This window comes from Bombyx mori, chromosome 7, assembly GCF_030269925.1.
Source record: "Bombyx mori chromosome 7, ASM3026992v2".
NCBI lineage: Eukaryota > Metazoa > Arthropoda > Insecta > Lepidoptera > Bombycidae > Bombyx > Bombyx mori.
In genome coordinates, this window is record NC_085113.1 from 10,408,499 (window position 1) to 10,429,555 (window position 21,057).

Consider the following 21,057-nt stretch of genomic DNA (forward strand, 5'->3'; position numbering starts at 1 on the left):
GTGTAAAGTTTTTTTTTTGTTTTTTTCCTCCCTATGCTGATAGCCTTGAGAGGCTATCTCAGCTTCGTGTAGGTGAGCTCATGGGGCTCAAACCGGGAGTGTTGTTAACACTGGCCCTAGCAAGAGCAGTGCTTCGCAGAATCTACCACTGGATCGTAAACGCGACCCACTGAGAAAATCAGATGAGAAACTCAATGGGCAGAGGTTTTACTTTCTTGAAGGACTTTATACGGGAATAACGCCATCACTGGATCCATATCCATCATATACACCTGGCATCGTATCCATAGGCCGCAGGATCACTTATATTCTCAGTTCTATTCATAAATATTTGATGTTAAATATAAACTAATTTCATATTATAATTAAATAAAACAAAGTTAAATTATATTCTCACTCATTATATTTCGCTATAACGTTTAAGAAACATGAAGATTTTTTTCGTAAATCTCTACCTCATTATAAATACATTTCAATAATATTCTAAGATCACAACAAAGTTACATTTATTTACAATAAATAAAAATGCTTAAGTACAGTATTTACAAGCTAGTCTCATCGTTGGTAACTTAACAAAAGAGTTTCACAAGAACAAGAAAAATGATAACGATAATATTCAGTTTAACAAATATACAAAATAAATCGATTAAAATCAAAAAGGTTTGTTATTGGATTTACTAGAAAATAATGAGTGTCGTAAAAATGTGGGCTTCCTAGAGGATCAAAAGCATCCAGGAAAATCAATAGTACAGTATAATGTGTAATGCATATATTAGTAATTTTTAAGAATAAAATATCACATATTCTTGAAGTAACAGATTTCCAATTTGGATGAATGTAATTTGACAATTATACTATGAAGAATTTTATAAAATTATAATACAGCAAAAAATCTTACGCGAAAGCTCTTAACAGGAATGTTAGGGGTTCGTGAGCAAAATTGGCTGACCCTTGTACAAAGCTTTTTACTTTTAAACGCTTTATTTTTTCGCTTCAAGGTAAACTGGCCATAACTTCCAAATTAACTTATTTTGTTCAATTAAGATATTAGCACTGGCCCTTCGCTGAACCAAAATATTTATTTGATTGTACAATCCGGTCAGCGCATAGTCGAGACATATTATTTTAATCTACAAACTGACACCAAACATTCAAGATTACTCTACATATGAGTTTTTTTTTATTAAAATCATCATTATTACGAATTTTATATACCTTCGATGAAATTCGAACACTTTCACATCAAACATATCAAAGATAAACTCACAAATGCATTAAAATACTGCGACAAGGTTCATGTCATGTTGAAATCACTAGTACGAGACACACATTTAACAATTAAAGTTCAATTGTCTACATACATCAAAGTTACACTATAGAATCATTAGGTGTATCGGCCTTCGAAAGAAGCGGTACACTGCTGTAATCTTTAAGACGCTCACTGGCTTTCTTGGTTCCGTTGTCAAAGGAATTACTGGCTGTAGGCAGTTTTGAAATCCAATTATTATTACCAACTTTTGACTTGTGGTTGATCGAGTTGGCTTCCTTCAGTTTGACCCGTGGATGCCCCTGGTGATTGTGGCTTAGAGAGTTTACATTTAACGATATTGAATTAGTTACTGATAGTTTGTCTGATTCCTCGTTGTCTATACCATTAGCTACTGGTTCCGTAGGGTCTGAGAGCTGCCTTTGAATCGCGAGGCTTTGAAGCAACGGCTGTGTTTCTTTTTCTAGCTTGGTGACGTCTATAGACCTCTGCTGGAAAACTCCTGACCCACGCCTACTTGAAGACCTGGAGTTTTGATCCATTCTCTGCCGAAATGGTGTGAGATGCGAAAGTGAACCGCTTTCGGTTGAAAGTGTTTGGTTTTTGACCAGCGAAGGTTTTTCCTTCGGAGCATTTGGGTCCGTTTTTTCACCCAATAACCAATATGTGACTAGAATTCCTTTACCCTGTAACAAAAGTATTATTTTAAATTCTAGCTTAATAGCGTAAACCACGGGACGCATGATTTTACTGGTGGTAGGACCTCTTGTGAGTCCGCACGGGTAGGTACCACCACCCCGCCTATTTCTGCCGTGAAGCAGTAATGCGTTTCGGTTTGAAGGGTTGGGTAGCCGTTGTAACTATACTGACACTTTAGAACTTATATCTCAAAGCGGGTGGCGCATTTACGTTGTAGATGTCTACGGGCTTCAGTTACCACTTAATACCAGGTGGGCTGTGAGCTCGTCCACCAATCTATGCAATAAAAAAATAAAAAAAATTACACCTATTTATGATCATTTAGAAGAGTAGCTCTTACGACCGCAAAGGAACATTTCGATTTCAAGGCTTTATAATCGTTGCAAAAAAAATCTTGTTACTACATAATAGTAACAAAATGCAGCGACTGAGTTATTGAAGCTACAATTGATGTAGTAACAAACCTTAGCAATTGTAAGGTATTTTGATTTAAACAAAAAATCCAGCCTAGTTTTTAACTTTACTTGTTAATTAATATAAATATACTATGTATTGTATTTATTGTCAATTGTCTTGTATTATAAAATTTGATTTCCTAGCTTAGTTATAATATTACTAATATAATCAGCAATACAAAATTGTAGTAAAATAGTCCGTATATTTTGTAGCTAGAACTGGTTTGGTAAAATTTGACACGCCATCCGGATAAAAAGGTAAGATACAATTTTGTGGTAATAACGTAAATTGAAAACCGATAGATATGATCAACCGTACATAACATTCTGATAAAAATAATTTGTAATAGATCGTATGGAAGCATTAATAATGTATGAGTTTACGACAAAAATAATCAAATTTGTCCAGATTTTTATTTTAATTTCGTTTCGTGTGATGGGCTTGAAAAAATTCATAACATTAAAAAAACCCTTTACAAAAAACGTTAAGGTAATGCTTCAAAAGATTATTAAAAGTTTCAAAGCTTCCCAAAGTTTGGAAAGTCAAAGTTCTGAGAATTTTTACCTCGTGTCTATTTTTACTACTACTGTAATCAAACTTGGATTATGGTTATTAGGTAGCGGTTAAAGTATTACTAGATGATGATGAGCTTTGCTCGGTTTTTTTTTTGATAACGCCATCTTGTTGTGTCTTTAAAGCGGTTAGTTGCCCTCAATTAAGAAAAATAGTAATATTATTCGCCAATAGATGTCGGGAAGATTTGATTATTGAAAACACGAATAAAACAACATTTTCTGTAAATAAATCGTAGCTAGATCGATTTATCGCCCCCGAAATCCCCTGTATACTAAATTTTATGAAAATCGTTGGAGCCGTTTCCGAGATTCAGATTATATACATATATATTAATATACAAGAATTGCTCATTTAAAGGTATAAGATACTATACAAACACAATATTTTTTTTATATTTCTCGAAAACTACAACTGTATCGTTTAATATACTAAAGTTTAAAAATACAGAGCTTATTTAAAATGGACTCCACTGGTCGTAACTTCTAAAGTCCTTTAGACGTTGTGGCCAGCTATCGATAGAATGGCGCACTTTCTCTGTAGTAAAATTCTCTGCCATTTGCATGTAAATGTTTTAGGGACTCAGAATTATCATGTCGTTTAGAGCAGGCCATACTCTTTAAAGTAGACCATAAGACTAGTCTAGTCTAGTCCTGATTTTAATTCGCATGCTATCCAAATTCAGCCACACTTATGTGGAACTATCTGTGTAACTTGGATTTGGCTAAAAGTGCCATTCTTGATTATAGAAGATGGTGTTACTAAAAAACTTAACCAACTTCTCATAATATTAATCTTGGTACACCTTCACTGAAGCGGGAAATTACTTACGTTATACCCCACTAACAAACGAAGAAGCTTATTTAGAGCTTCCAACATAAGCTGTTTATTATTATTATTATTGTTATTTTATTATAGCTATTAAAATATTACTCAATACATACTTAGAATTTACTCGTCAGTAAATAAAATTAAGCTGATCGATTTCCTCTAACAAACAAAGGATATTTCGTTGCAACTATGTATAGCCTGGTATACAAATATTCGGTTGATACCAAAAGGACGGAAATTTTAACTAAACAATTTGGCTTTAAGCCTACGTTTTTGAATTTCTTTATCACCCCACTCCATTCAGATTATCTCCGTTATATCCCATCAGAGTAGCTTAAATCAATACAACACTATACCTTCATGGCGACCTCCCCTCTGCACTCCAAATGGAACGTCCCGAATGTATCCAGCAGAGCTTTCGTGTCCGGAGACACGTGTATCTTCAGAGCTTCTCCGTTGGATTCCATACGAGACGCGGTGTTTACTGTGTCACCGAACAAGCAGTAGCGCGGCATCTTCAAGCCCACCACTCCAGCAACACAGGGACCTGATGAAAAACGAAAATTTACCTGTGAAAACAGTAAGTACTGAGACCATACCATATCATACATATACTGCGCAGTCTGCAATCACATTGGTATAGTTAGGCAAACAAAACTGGAACTCTTCATTTTAATCCCAATATATTTGCCACATAATTGTTTGGTAGATAATGATTAATTAGCATTGATCTTCATTCATCAAAAAAATATTCTACCCACTAAAGTTTCTCTTGGTAGTTAAATAGTGATTTTCAGACAATGCTGCCAACTAATTGATTAACAAAAACTAAAATAAGAAACACTATTTAGTTTATTAAAGATATTTTAACTAGATGATTTTTTTATGAACTTTTACTTACTAAAGAACATTGTTGTTCTTTTTTTAGTATTCAATTTCAATTTAGAAAGTTTATAATATGTAAAGCAAAAAAATCTCTGCGAAAGATATTTTATTTGGATCAATTCAATTATGATTAAAATTTATCCTGCTAGACTGAACATGAATATTATATTTTAGTAAAAAAACCTGCCTCTATACTATTGCAGTAAATACCAATCGATAAATCAATTAAAAAATTTGAATCGAATATATTTTTATTTACACTAGTGTTTACATAAGAATTGAAATTTGTATAGAATCACTGATAGCGCAATATTTAAATACATTTTACGAGTGTTATTCGTATTTTCTTCTTGCGTTGTTCTTGTATTTTTGTAAACTAAAATTAAGCAGTTTATAAAAAAAACTGTTAACTACTTTTTAATAACTAGTACTAAACTGAAAACAAATTGATAAAGATCAGTGTTCCAATATTCCAATTAAATAGTTGTAATAAAACAAACAACCATTTGTTTCCTGATTAGTAAATGTGATTGTTTTGAAAACGTAAAAAAAACAACTTTTTTTTTTAGCCTAGAGAGGCTATTCCACCGTATTCCACCTATTCCACCTTAACTAGTAGGTGAGCTCACGGGGCTCAAACCTGACGACGTTGCTAACGCGAACCCTAGCAAGAGCCGTGCTTCGCAGAATCTACCACCGGATCGGAAACGCGACCCACTGAGAAGATCCGGCGAGAAACTCAGTGGGCAAAAACAACAATAATGCCTCGTTGTATAGGGAAAGGTAAATGGTACAAAACCGTGCGGGAGGTCACCAATGCGGTGGACCGAGAAAGTTGAAACTACAATGGGAAGTCCCCTAAATGAGTGCAGTAGAATGGCCTTGAGCAGAACTTGAACTGGTGGTAGGTACTCTTCTGGATCCGCACGGGTAGGTATAAACGCCCTGCTTATTTCTGCCGTGCAGCGTTTCGGTTTGAAGGGTTTGGTAGCCGTTGTAGCTATACTGTGACCTTAGAACTCATATCTCAAGATGGGTGGTGGCATTTACGTTGTAGATGTCTATGGGCTCCAGTAAATACTTAGCATCAGATGGGCTGTGAGCTCGTCCATTAATCTAAGCAATAAAAAAATTGTTGGCACAATTTTAAAATTTCAACAAATCACACCTTAGTTGTTCGTAATCTCGGACTACAGTATTCGAAGCATCAGAATGAACATAATGACAATGAAAAAGATTAAACCGTAAAAGAAGTTTTAATTATAATTTGACACTATTGAAGCTTTAACCTAAATTAGTCACAAGCCATTATCGGAACCGCATACCCACCACAGCATAGGTGCCTGTTACAGCATACCTACATTTTCAAATGCAATCGGGTTATTTTTTTTTTTTTGTATATACCTCTGTTCGCTTCCCACTTCAAATTATACCAATGACTGTTTCAGGTCAGAATTCAGACGTATAATATTATTATACTTAACGATGAGGATGATTGCCGTGCCCTTTTTCATCACACTCATCTTTATATGCTATGAAGCTCGAAATTTTAACACAACGAGATTCAAAAGATAAAATGAAATTTGTGATTAGAGACTCTTCTTCTATTGCAGCCTAAATTAGTAAAAACATATGATTTTGTTTAAATATATTATATATTATTGATATTTTTAAGAAATCCAGTAAATTTGAGTTCTGATAAGAAAGAAGGCTGTCAGACCTTTTCATAACCAAAAGAACCGCTACGACATAGCATTTGATGTCTAACAAGGGCTACAAAAGGATTCTAAGTTATCTTCATAAGTATTCACGCATGTCACAGAAACTCCGAGGTTGTCATTCATAATGATACGTCTTGTCTGCAGTCAACTGAAGATAATATAAGTTTACAAAGGGATTACTAACAAGACTGAAACGACAATGAAATACTTATTTAGCCAAGACCTGATGCAGATATAGAAAACCTTTTTTGTGAAAGAAGGATTAACTGGTAGCCCGGAGGCCTATTCGTTTCCACCAAGACAGGTGGGTGAGCAGTGGTTCCGCCAGGAGGGAGGGAGTTTGCTAACGAGTAATATACTTGTAAAAACAACATCAAAGATACGACTTGCTCAAGTTGTCAACACGTATATCATACTAGAAGTTTAGAAACGATAACAAGAATCATCAAGATAACTTGGAAAATATTTTCAACTTGACGAAAATAAGTTTCAGGGACTTAAGTGAGTTAAGCTTACTACGCCGAACGAACGGTATTCAATTATATTCAAGTTTAGATTCTATTAAAACTTTGGAGGTATTTACACAGTTGATTTTCAAAAAGATGTAAGTAATGGTCTTTAGTTTTGGAACGAAGTCCCTTATGGGACGATGCGGATGGGTACCCTAACCGGGAAAAAAGTCCGTAACGTAAGATTTTTATTATTTATGTATAGTCTTAGTATGATGGCTATACAGTGTCTAATTTATAATCTACGTGATGACGGTTTTCTATGATAGAACATAATTAGGCTTAATTATTATTATTCATATAAATAACTGTTTCTTTGTATATTATTATTATAAATCATTGTGAATAAAATAAAGTTGATAACTTTGTAAAGTAGTTTTTATTTTATTTTTATCAATAAAAAAATCATAGTAAAAAATGTATACCCGAATAATTATTTTCTTTATACCTCGAACAGAACTTAAAAAAATATACATTATAATAAGGAAATTCGTTCCTATCCGGTGTCCCACGACACCACACATTTTTTTTACTTAAACGAATTCTATTCTATTCTATCAGCCCACAAACGTCCATTGCTGGACATGGGCCTCCCCCAAGCCTCGCCACAAAGTACGGTCTTGTGCTGCTTACGTCCAGCATATCCCCGCGAACCTCAATAGGTCCTCGGTCCATCTTGTGGGAGACCTGAATAGCGTGAATACGCTCCGTCTTCCAGTACTTAAGCGAATATGGAATGCTAATATCTTTTACTTAATGACTTGTTCTGGCAAAGGACCAGGCTGTTGCCCATATTATGTAATTCTCATGTCAATACACTACTAATAGCAAACAAGCGTTAGTTTCCCAATAGGTGTGACGTACCGTATTCTTGTAATCAGAATATTATATATTCTAAATTTATATTTTCTAAATAATACCGTACTAAGTGTCTTCACGACCCATTTCCAAGATATAGGTACAAATAGCGTTAAAGATAATTTAAAAAAATCTCATGTTTTTTTTAAATATGGCGTCCTATTTAAACAAAGCCTTAAGCTGTAAACTGCTATACCTTATAATGATGGCCATGAGTATAAGTAAGCACTCAAAGCGGTTTTAAAATAAAAAAATACAAAACATACTCACAATTGTACAAAAGCCTTATTAAAGTCAAAAGCTTGAATATTTTTTGAAGGCTAAAAGGGTCACTTATTCAAATGAGAATTAAACTTTAGGGGTACCTAACTCAAAGAATGTACTTAATTACTTAACAGCGACTTAAATTGAAGGCATGAAGTGATAAAGATTTGAGAAAAAAAATGTTGAACCGAAATATTTCAACTAAGAATTTTAATTGGAAAAACAAATTTGGAAGTCAAAACAGACGAGAAAATTTGTGAAGCAAATTTTGCTTTGACTTAAATACCGAATGCTTATTTGGATTTCAAGATATCGCTTCTTGGGTTTAATATACAGTGACTAATTTCAGCTCCAGGCTGGATTCCACTAATGGTATTTTTTTTTTATTCGGCATTTTTTGTTTTTCCGATACCAATTAAGTGGGAGTACAACACGGGTCGGATTCGTTCTAGGCCGAAGATACAATTCAGAAGACACAGATCAGTTCATTTAAATGATCTAATTACAGTGAACGAAGCTTTACCTTAAACACAGACACTTAACGGATTAATTTAATTATAGTACATAATATTTTACTAGTAGGACCTCTTGTGAGTCCGCACGGGTAGGTACCACTACCCTGCCTATTTCCGCCGTGAAGCAGTAATGCGTTTCGGTTTGAAGGGTGAGGCAGCCGTTGTAACTATACTGAGACCTTAGAACTCATATCTCAAAGTGGATGGCGGCATTTACGTTGTAGATGTCTATGGACTCCGGTAACCACTTAACACCAAGTTGACTGTGAGCTCGTCGACCCATCTAAGCAATAAAAAAAAAGCTGTTCTTTACTTTACTTTCTCACTATTCTTTATTATTTATTTATTTATTCATATTTATTTATTTAACACCGTGACGGATCTAATTGATATTCCAACCAGCATCTTATTCACGATTTATTACTCAGTTTCATACGAGATATATATATTTTTTTATTGCCCTTGTATCTTGGAAGTCAACAAGCCTACAAGCTAGCCATATGTTTACATAAAAATATTGATATTTGTCACACTACTGAACTGTTATACCCCCTCACAGCAAGGGATAGTGCTTCTCTTTTTTTATTGCTCTTATAGGCAGACGAGCATACGGCCCACCTGATGGTGAGTGGTTACCGTCGCCCATGAACTTCAGCAATGCCAGGGGCAGAGCCGAGCCGCTGCCTACCGCTTAATACTCTCGAGATATTTGAAAACGTTTCTATTCGTCGAGACCGTAAGTCGTTAATGACTTTTGCGTTTTATTTCCGCTTGTCCGCGAATACTTTACAAATGGTTTTTGTAAATCGTGCGAATTATTCTTGCTTTTATGTCTTTGTTGGCGAAAAGTGAAACTCATAATTTATGCTGTGTTGCCTGAGCTGTTTTTTTTTTTTTTACTTTACGATTTGGAGAGTCCTTGGGCTGTGACGCAATACAATATTACAAGGTTGTGGTGGAGCTAATAGTTTATAGTACATTCAAAGAGACTAACCTATGTTTTATGAGTTATATATATATTTATTTATAGCTTTATATTATACTTGACAGTATAAAGGCGGACCTAATGTCAAAGGCATTCTCTGACAGTCTACCTTAGGGGAATGCAGAAATGAACCTTGGTAGGTGTAGTGTTATTGTGAACATACATAATATTTATAGATACAAATACTCGTACTTAAATAAATACATATACATAAATATATACATATATAAAATATATACAAATAAATATTATCAACTAGATAACTCTGCTAACTCTATAAAATACAAATTTAATCAAAAAGGAAAACCGAATTCAATTAAAATAAATTGATAACCTCATCAATGTAGTCGAAGTTAATTAAATATACAATTAATAAGTCAGTTACTTATCAAGGTTAAATCAAAAAACCATTTTCAACTAAAATATCATCAGGGTCGGTACACACAGGAAGATGGTCCGTTGAAAAACACGCAAAAAAACTTAATACAGTCAAATCGAGAACCTCCTCTTTTTTGAAGTCGGTTAATAATCTGGCCGCAGCCATTGGACAATAAAATTCATTTGACAATAAGGTAAATATCTCTTCAGAATTCTTTAGGCAGTGTCAGGTTAACATCACGAGAGGAGTGCCAAAACCAACTGTCGCGATATTTTGATCAGAAGCCCCAAAATTTCTATAGCAATAGAATCATGTCCCTACCTACAAGACGGCAAAAAGTTATCGAACAAAATGGTACCTACATACTTTAGTTAAGTGTAAATAAACTATATTAAAAAATATAAATGTGGTGTCGTGGGACACCAGGTAGGAACGAAGTTCCTTCGGCTAATGTAGAATCGACACAATTTGCAAAAAAAAAATCGTGCTCAATTTTATGTTGGTTTTCTTGTTTTTTCTCTTAAATTTTGCTGATTAGTTTTTATTTAAGTACAGGAAAGTATTTAGGAAATTCAGTATTTTAGGAAATAATAAATTACGTAAAATAAAAATAAAATCGTAATTCAAATTATCAATTAAAATAACAATATGTCTCTTTATTTTTTTGTTTGACAACATAAAATTACAGAGAAATAGAAATAATTACAAAAAAAATAGAGAGAGAAGGGATGAGAGAACGAAAAGAAAGAGGGAGAAAGAGAAAGGTATTATACACTACTCGCTTGTGTATACGACTGTCGCGCCTGCGCACGTCTCATTTAACGGTTTTATTCCACGCACTTTTTTCCACGGATTTTTTCCACGCACTTTTTTCCACGGATTTTTTCTTACGGTTTTATTATCACATTTTTTTCAGTTCGGTCGCGCAGCAAAATCCCTATCCCCTCCAAGCCTGCCGTAAGGAACTTCGTTCCAAAAATATTGTGAATTTTCTAAAAAAATACGAAGAAACTTTTCCCCCAACGTTAACATAACGTAACGTTATTACAATATTTCATTGTCAAGTCAAGCTTACAAAGTTACCAAGAATAATATTCGAACCGCTGGTTTATCAATCATCGCACCTGTTCGGCGAAAAATCTATCCTCTGTCGTTTCGTATAATAAAAGATAACAATATCTCTTTTCCTTTTGCCTTGAAACATAGTCATATTTATATTATTATTATTTTTATTGCTTAGATGGGTGGATGATCTCACAGTCCACCTGGTGTTAAGTGGTTACTAAAACCCATAGACATCTACAACGTAAATGCGATACCCATTTTGAGATATAAGTTCTAAGGTCTCAGTATAGTTACTGTTAAGATAGGCGAAGATCACGAGCCGTGCTGGCATAGTGTTGTTTGGTTGAAATTGATGTTTAATGCATAAGGTAGTCGTACGCCGTCACCGGCTCGTATTACTCCTGTGCTATATACGTAGAAATCTGTTTTCTTTAATTATATGCTATTAAACCCAATTCTTCTCAGTCGCAAGCACTCTTGGCAGAGTGGTCGTGGTCATCACTTCGGGTTGTGGTGCGCTTCACCACACATCGCCATTCCTCGCGTACCGCGGCCCTTCTTGTGCACTTGTTAACGGGACCATTTAGAGCTGCCTTTATTTGGTCGGTCCATTGTAACGGTGATCTGCTGCGCGGTTTTGTACCCTCTATCACAGCCTACACCACAAGGCGCTCAACTGAGTCGTCACCCTGCCGCGACACATGCCCGAAGAAAGTGAGAATGCGACCCTGAACGATGGAGGATAGTCGCTGCTTGATGCCGAGTTCTTGTAGAATTGACTGATTCGTTCTGAACTCCGTCCACGATATTTGCAGCATTCTTAAACCCAATAAAAGTCATGAATACACGTTCTACTGCGTTTCGATTCACGCCCCAATAGTTACATTAGTTTGTCTCTATAATGCTTCTCCACCTAGTTCCACATTATTTCAGTCATATTCCACGCAACTTTGCTTTGCGAAGCTCCGGTAACTTTAAGCTTATGATGGTGAGTGGCAAAATAATATTACGTTTTAAAAACCTCCCAGTGCGGTTTATGATTGGCATCGGAAATTGATAGAGAGAAATAATCAATAAACTCCTTCAAAAGAGTCGTGATCCGAAGTAATGAGAGAAAGATTAGTGAAGGGTATAGAAATGAATGACAGTAATAAATACATATTTAGCAAAAATATTTTGTAAACGATGAAAATATGCTGTTAATATTTAATTGCTTATACAGTTGCTCGCTCACTCTGGTCTTTTCCATTTTTATATACGGAGCGGAGACCTGGACCCTTAAAGCAGCTGATCGCAAACGCGTGGATGCTTTTGAGATGTTGTGCTGGAGAAGAATGCTCCGGATACCTTGGACAGCGAAGAGAAGCAATCAGTCTATCTTAGATCAACTACTTTTGAAGTCGTCGTGGCCTAACGGATAAGACGTCCGATGCATTCGTGTTGAAGCGATGCACCGGTGTTCGAATCCCGCAGGCGGGTACCAATTTTTCTAATGAAATACGTATTCAACAAATGTTCACGATTGACTTCCACGGTGAAGGAATAACATCGTGTAATAAAAATGAAACCCGCAAAATTATAATTTGCGTAATTACTGGTGGTAGGACCTCTTATGAGTCCGCACGGGTAGGTACCACCGCCCCGCCTATTTCTGCCGTGAAGCAGTAATGCGTTTCGGTTTGAAGGGTGGGGCAGCTGTTGTGACTGTACTGAGACCTTAGAACTATATCTCAAGGTGTGTGGCGCATTTACGTTGTAGATGTCTATGGGCTCCAGTAACCACTTAACATCAGGTGGGCTGTGAGCTCGTCCACACAACTAAGCAATAAAAAAAAAAAAAAAAAAACAAAAAAAAACTGCAGATCAAGACTAGACTGTCCACACTCTGCCTTCGCCGCGCACTCGAGTACTTCGGTCATATTGCTCGGAAAACACCGGATAGCTTAGAAAGACTATTCGTGACAGGGAAGACCGAGGGAAAGGGATCGCGCGGGCGCAGTCCGACAAGGTGGTTCGACCAAATCCACACCACACTAGAGATCCCATTCCACGACGCCCTTCATGCGGCCAATGATCGGAGGCGCTGGCGGGACATCACAAGCAGTAAAATCATGTCGAATTATAATGGTCACGACCCTCAGCAGTGAGGAAACAACGCGAGGAGGAGGAGGACAGTTGAAAGAGCTCACGGCCTTGATGTTGAGGGGTTACCGAAGCCTATGGACATCAATAAAGTATAAAAAAGGATTGTGAAATTTTGTGAATTGTGAATGAAACCACGGTAAAAGTGAAACTTTTTTTCACATTATAGACATTAAACACTGACAAAAACAAACAAAATAGTCTGAAGCACCAGCACAAATGAGTAATAGTCTATACACTACACGGTCAGCTGCTGCGAACTATAGGCGCCACCATATTGGCCTTGGCTGCTCTGACGAGCGCCTTTCATTTTATCCCTACTACGCGGTCGACCGTCACGCAACATGCAACACACAGACGAAAAAGTTTGAGACGATATAAAGGTCGGTGGCCATCTTGAGTGAGACACGTACACCCCTAAAACCGAAACACATTTGTGTTTCGTGGTAGTAATAGGCTAAGGTGGTGATACCTATTCCTGGGGGCACGCACAACGACCAATAAACATAGCAAGCCAAATTAAAATGATTCATTATCATTTAATTCATCCCGGTGCTCGCGGTGAAGATGTTAGACCAAAATAATATAAATACTGTATTGTCTTCAGTCTTTGATTCGTGTGTACATTTTCGAGATAAGAGCACGCCTCAAAGACGGAGAAAATTATTTAAAAAAATTCTGTTTAAGCGTTTTCCATTACGGAGCTTTTCATGAATACGCTTTCGTTGTTTATGTTTTATGTATTGGAATGGCTAAAACAGCTATGACGCAGTTGAGCAAAGCTCACCACCAAGAGTGGTTGGGGTCCAGAACCACTGACCTCCCGGGTCGGGCTGCCTACGATTTCGCCCTGGCCTACGGCTTCTCCCAGCTGGTGACACAGCCCACCCGTGTCCCAGATATTGAGGGGCACGAGCCCTCTCTGTTGGACCTTCTGCTGACCACCGATCCTGCCGGATACAGTGTGGTGGTCGACGCTCCACTTGGATCGTCTGATCACTGCCCTATCCGTGCTGCGGTACCGATCTCTCGTCCTGGTCGTCGAATGACGACCGGGTATCGAAGAGTTTGGCGGTATATGTCAGCAGATTGGGATGGGTTGCGTGAATTTTACGCATCCTACCCATGGGGGCGGCTCTGCTTTTCCTCTGGTGATCCTGACGTCTGTGCGGACCGACTTAAAAACGTGGTGCTTCGGGGGATGGAACTGTTCATTCCTTCTTCCGAGGTGCCCGTCGGGGGTCGCAGTGGACCCTGGTATAACAATGCCAGTCGGGACGCTGCACGCCTCAAGCGGTCCGCATACGTGGCATGGAATGATGCCAGGAGACGCCAGGATCCTAATACCTCAGAGGAAAGGCGGAAATTTAACGCCGCTTCTAGGTCCTATAAGAGGGCTATTGCCAGGGCGAAGTCGGAGCACGTTGCCAGAATTGGCGAGCGACTGAAGAGCTATCCCGCCGGGAGCCGTGCTTTCTGGTCGCTCGCTAAGGCTGCAGAAGGTAACTTCTGCAGGTCTAGTCTCCCACCACTACGCAAGTCTGATGACAGTCTGGCCCATAGTGCGAAAGAGAAGGCTGACCTTCTGGTCAAACTCTTCGCCTCGAACTCGACTGTGGACGACGGGGGTGCCACACCACCGAACATCCCCCGGTGTGACAGTTCCCTGCCAGAGATCTGCTTTACTCAGTGTGCAGTCAGGCGGGAACTCCGACTCCTGGACGTCCATAAGTCGAGTGGGCCGGACGGCATCCCTGCTGTGGTTCTGAAAAGGTGCGCCCCTGAGCTGACGCCTGCGCTAACGCGTTTGTATCGCCTCTCTTATTGCACTAACAGGGTTCCGTCTTCATGGAAGAACGCCCACGTCCACCCTATCCCCAAGAAGGGTGACCGGTCGGACCCATCGAGCTATAGGCCTATCGCGATAACTTCCTTGCTTTCCAAGGTGATGGAGCGAATTATAAATATACAACTCCTGAAGTATCTTGAAGATCGCCAGCTGATCAGTGACCGACAGTACGGTTTCCGTCACGGTCGCTCAGCTGGCGATCTTCTTGTATACCTTACTCACAGGTGGGCTGAAGCCTTGGAGAGCAAGGGCGAGGCTCTTGCTGTGAGCCTTGATATCGCGAAGGCCTTCGACAGGGTCTGGCATAGGGCACTTCTGTCGAAGCTACCATCTTACGGAATCCCCGAGGGTCTCTGCAAGTGGATCGCTAGCTTTTTGGATGGGCGGAGCATCACGGTCGTTGTAGACGGTGACTGTTCTGATACCATGACCATTAACGCTGGCGTTCCACAAGGTTCGGTGCTCTCCCCCACGCTTTTCATCCTGTATATCAATGACATGCTGTCTATTGATAGCATGCATTGCTATGCGGATGACAGCACGGGGGATGCGCGATATATCGGCCATCAGAGTCTCTCTCGAAGCGTGGTGCAAGAGAGACGATCAAAACTTGTGTCTGAAGTGGAGAACTCTCTGGGGCGAGTCTCCAAATGGGGTGAGTTGAACTTGGTTCAATTCAACCCGTTAAAGACACAAGTTTGCGCGTTCACTGCGAAGAAGGACCCCTTTGTCATGGCGCCGCAATTCCAAGGAGTATCCCTGCAACCTTCCGAGAGTATTGGGATACTTGGGGTCGACATTTCGAGCGATGTCCAGTTTCGGAGTCATTTGGAAGGCAAAGCCAAGTTGGCGTCCAAAATGCTGGGAGTCCTCAACAGAGCGAAGCGGTACTTCACGCCTGGACAAAGGCTTCTGCTTTATAAAGCACAAGTCCGGCCTCGCGTGGAGTACTGTTCCCATCTCTGGGCCGGGGCTCCCAAATACCAGCTTCTTCCATTTGACTCCATACAGAGGAGGGCCGTTCGGATTGTCGATAATCCCAGTCTCACGGATCGTTTGGAACCTCTGGGTCTGCGGAGGGACTTCGGTTCTCTCTGTATTTTATACCGTATGTTCCATGGGGAGTGCTCTGAGGAATTGTTCGAGATGATACCGGCATCTCGTTTTTACCATCGCACCGCCCGCCATCGGAGTAGAGTTCATCCGTACTACCTGGAGCCACTGCGGTCATCCACAGTGCGTTTCCAGAGATCTTTTTTGCCACGTACCATCCGGCTATGGAATGAGCTCCCCTCCACGGTGTTTCCCGAGCGCTATGACATGTCCTTCTTCAAACGAGGCTTGTGGAGAGTATTAAGCGGTAGGCAGCGGCTTGGCTCTGCCCCTGGCATTGCTGAAGTCCATGGGCAACGGTAACCACTCACCATCAGGTGGGCCGTATGCTCGTCTGCCTACAAGGGCAATAAAAAAAAAAAAAAAAAAAAAAAAAAAAAAAAAAAAAAAAAAAAAAAAAGCTTGGAAAGATCGTAATGCTTTTCAAATGTGGTGCTGGCGCCGCGTATTAAGGATTCCATGGACAGCCCAACGCACGAACATCTCGGTCCTACATCAGCTTAAAATGGAGAACGCTGAACGCCTGTCTGCCACCTGTCTGCAACGCATAAAGCGCTTCTTTGGTCACGTTGCCCGCAGTAGTGTAGACAACTTGGAACGTCTGATGGTCACTGGAAAAGTAGAAGGAAAACGTCCTAGAGGCCGGAGCCCCAAACGTTGGTCCGACCAGATCTCCGAGCAAACCAGCGGACCACTTAGCGCTGTACTACACCAGGCAACTGACCGGAACCGATGGAGGCTGACAGTCGACAAGCTAAAACGGAGTCACGATCCTCAGCAATGAGGGAGCGATGGAGAAGAAGAAGAAGAAGTTTATATGTTTAATAATTTCTTTAAGACACCGTAAAAAGTAAACCGTAATTGTAAATTGCTCAGAACTTATTATTTAATGCCAGGCTTACTCGCTATATAAGTATAGAAAGAGACCTTTGACATGGTTTTTTCCGTTTATTATTTATGCGAGTACATTCAGGGCTCACCTTTTTTTATTGCTTAGATGGGTGGACCAGCTCACAGTCCACCTGGCGTTAAGTGGTTACTGGAGCCCATAGACATCTACAACGTAATTGCGCCATCCACTTTGAGATATAAGTTCTAAGTCTCAAGTATAGTTACAGCGGCTGCCCCACCCTTCAAGCCGAAACGCATTACTGCTTCACGGCGGAAATAGGCAGGGCAGTTTTATCTACCCGCACGGACTCACAACAGGTCCTACCACCAGTAAATTATGTTTCATACTAACGGGAGTTAAGTACTTATAGAATTGGAAACGGACAATGCACGTGTTGTATTATAATGTGCATGCATCATTGTTGTGAGTGATGCACGTGTTAAATGCGTACCTATTTCTTTAGAAATCTTAATCCAGCCTATGAGGTTTGAACACCGATACAATCGCATCGCTCGATACGAGTACCTAAGCCGTCTTATTCCGTACGCTACAACGATTTGATGCCGTGAAAAAAATACAAAGCTTACTTATTTGTTTGCAAGTAAAAGAACTTTCCCCGAAACCAATAAGTGCTGACGGGAGAGTGGAACTTTTAATGAGGCACTCATCCCTCCGTGTTATTGTACGAAGTATCAGGCCAAAAATGTTTAGCGGAAAATCTAGTCAATACATTTTACTGTTCAAAGACTTGTGTTTCGCTTGTTATGTCTTCGAAGTTAAAAACATAATTGAGATAAAATAAATAGACGTAGTAGCAGATATAATTATTATTAACGTTAAAAGTAGCAGGAGAAATTTCTATTGCACCGACTTGATGAAGAAAGTCACGGCTCATCTCATATTAAATAGTCACAGGGAGAGAGTCATATCATGATGCGAAACCTTCCACGCACATTGGAAGATAAGGTCGAAACCCCAATTTTATTGCACAACATCTTTCTCACTTTTTAATTCACGATTGAAATAAGATAGATACCTATTCTTATACCTTACCTACCAATTCCTACACCAACAATGAAATAAGGATGTTGGTATCTAGTGATTGCCACTTCAACCTGTAATCATTTAGACTGAGTCGACTATCATCATAGTTCTCCTGAAATTGAAAAAAATACTGGTGGTAGGATCTCTTGTGAGTCCACGCGGGTAGGTACCACCGCCCTGCCTATTTCTGCTGTGAAGCAGTAATGCGTTTCGGCTTGAAGGCTGGGGCAGCCGTTGTAACTACACTGAGATCTTAGAACTTATATCTCAAGGTGGGTGGCGCATTTACATTGTAGATGTCTATGGGCTCCAGTAACCACTTAACACCAGGTGGGCTGTGAGCTCGTCCATCCATCTAAGCTATAAAAAAAAAGAATCTCCTAAAAGAACCTACCAGAATGTAATCCGATCCGAAGTCTCAGCTGGTCCATAGGCCGATGCCTGATGCGGAATCTCCTGACGGCATCCAGTAAAGCGAGAGCCATCCTCGCCACTTCGCACGCATGTCTGGTCCCGTTGCGTTCAGGCAGACCAGATACCACCATGTACGCATCACCTATGGTTTCCACCTGAACAAAAATCCGACTTATTAGACTTATTAAGATATTAGAAATACATAAATGATGACGTCAATAACATGCGAGCGAGACAAAAAGATAAATCTTATTCTCACGCTTTAAATGTTAAATCCTTCATAAAAGAAAATATAAATATATTTATTTTTGGCATTATTCCTATGAAATAGGTTGAAAAATGAAAGCTCGATGCGTATAAAAACGGTACAATTTTAGATTTCAACCAACATCACAGCTTTTGTGACCATTTAATGCAATTCTCTCCGTGAGTCCGCGCGGGTAGGTATCACGGGTGGTGATACCTATTTCTGTCGTGAAGCAGTATTGCGTTTCGGTTTGAAGGATGGGACAGCCGTTGTAACTATACTGAGACCTTAGAACTTATCAAGGTGGGTGGCGCATTTACGTTGTAGATTTCTATGAGCTCCAGTAACCACTTAACATCAGGTGGGCTGTGAGCTCGTCCACCCATCTAAACAATAAAAAAAAAGGAAAAAAAATGTAAAAAATAACACGAATCTCGCGAATGTCTACGATTTGGTATCATCAGAATCAGAATTAATCAGAAACATTTAAAAAACACGCACAAAAAGTTGCTCATACAAATAACGAACATAGAGCATAATAGCATTTGATATTAACAATTCGACCTCAAGGTAGCTGCAAAACTAACACATGTCATGACTACAGAGATTTGCAAAACAACATTTTAGAATGCAAATAGTTTTCGCATGTGCTTATTTTATGCAGAGTATTTGAAAATTTTAATTCCATACGCGTTAAAACTGTATCTAATTTGAATTCGCTGTCAATGAAACTTTTAATGTGATGCACAAAAAAAGTTATTTAGACAGAAGTTGAGGTTGCTATAAAGCCCTTTTTAAGCTACCGGTGAGCAATCGTGCACAATAATAACAGTAGTCACCAATAATAATAATCAGTGACAGACCGTGTCGAGCTGTAGTCACTACATAACCTTAACTTAATCCACAATAAACAAAGACTTGTCTACAGATTTGTCTCAACAGGAAAAATCTGTTAAATTCTTACTAACTCCCGCCCTTAGCTTATGTTTTTTTTCCTACCTAAGCTGATAGCCTTGAGAGGCTATATGAACGTGGCCTTAACTAGTAGGTGAGCTCACGGGGCTCAAATCTGACGACGTTGCTAACACGAACCCTAGCAAGAGCCGTGCTTCGCAGAATCTACCACCGGATCGGAAACGCGACCCACTGAGAAGATCCGGCGAGAAACTCAGTGGGCTGTGTCTGAGGGCTAATTTACTCGTCGAGCCCTTCTTCGCAAGCGACGGGTTCGACGAGAACGATGACCGGTGCTTGAGGTACCTAGAAGCACCGTTAGTGGATCGGGAGGATCCCAAATGACGTGTTAGTTTATGAGAGCACACTGTAAGGCTCTATACATTCTACAGGGTACGTGCAATGGGGTATCCTAGTCTTGCCAATTTCTTTAAAGTAGTCCAATTTGAAAAGTGGGACAGCTCATAAAAAATATACTTGAAATTTAGACCTTATGTGTCAACACTATTCAAGTTGTTATATCTACTATCTCTGGTCACCACTTAATAACAGAGTTGGTCTATCAATCAAGAGTTAAGAGAAAGGTGAGAAGTAAATCAGATACAAAATTACCTTATAGACGTCATAGTTTTCCACAATGGAATCAAAACAGGTATACAGATCATTGAGGAGGTCCACCACTTGCATAGGAGTGGAGGAAGCTGAGAGAGCAGTGAAACCAACTATATCTGAAAAGTAGATTGTGACTTGTTCGAAGGTTTCCGCTACCACTGACTGCCCGTTGATTAGCTGGGAGGCCACTGACCTGGTCAACAGAAAATTGGTGCTTATAGAATTAGCTACAACAATAATATTGATTGCAGCAAAAAATATCCATACATTAGAGACATACACTGAACGTAAAAATTGTGATGTTTTGTTTCCCATTAAGATTTTTTACCTTTTATTTAGATACTTCGTAAAGCTTTGTGTAAAAACTTTTAATGGTATTTAAGTTACGCTTGTCGCTTAGACGGCACCTGTATATAAAACTAAACATGGACCACAGTCATATCGTTTAAATTTACGAAACGCATACAAATAACTGTTTTTAATGATTGGACTAAACGATTCTCTACCCGAATTGTTTAAACTAATTTTACGTTGACAGCAAAAAAGCTTGATACATTTTTCAGTAAACACTTTTTGATGTTATTGCTAACCCTTATGAGGAAATTCTCGACCCAACCAAAAAGAAACGCGTGTGATAGGAATTTTAAACAGGGCCTGCGTACACATCAACTGCTTTTTGATGGTAATGTTTCCATTTATTTAGAAATAAAAATATATTAGCCTTTACGGACAGATATGGCTAATACTGTTTAAATTGTAGACACTTTTTTCTTATAATACCCG

General features: G+C 39.1%; 1 protein-coding gene across 7 annotated transcripts in view; it reads right to left on the reverse strand.

Moving 5' to 3' along the window:
- Window positions 1-385: 385 nt before the first annotated feature.
- Gcy (receptor type guanylyl cyclase) overlaps window positions 386-21,057 on the reverse strand; it is a 311,036-nt gene continuing 290,364 nt past the window's right edge. For 6 of the 7 annotated variants that reach the window (XM_062669266.1, XM_062669268.1, XM_062669267.1 and 3 more), the window contains 4 exons: window positions 20,275-20,467; window positions 18,442-18,616; window positions 4,183-4,373; window positions 386-1,953 (listed from right to left, as the gene is read on the reverse strand). In XM_062669266.1, the coding sequence (XP_062525250.1) occupies window positions 1,369-1,953; window positions 4,183-4,373; window positions 18,442-18,616; window positions 20,275-20,467 (1,144 nt within the window). In that variant the 3' untranslated portion in view covers window positions 386-1,368. 7 annotated transcript variants of the gene reach the window in all.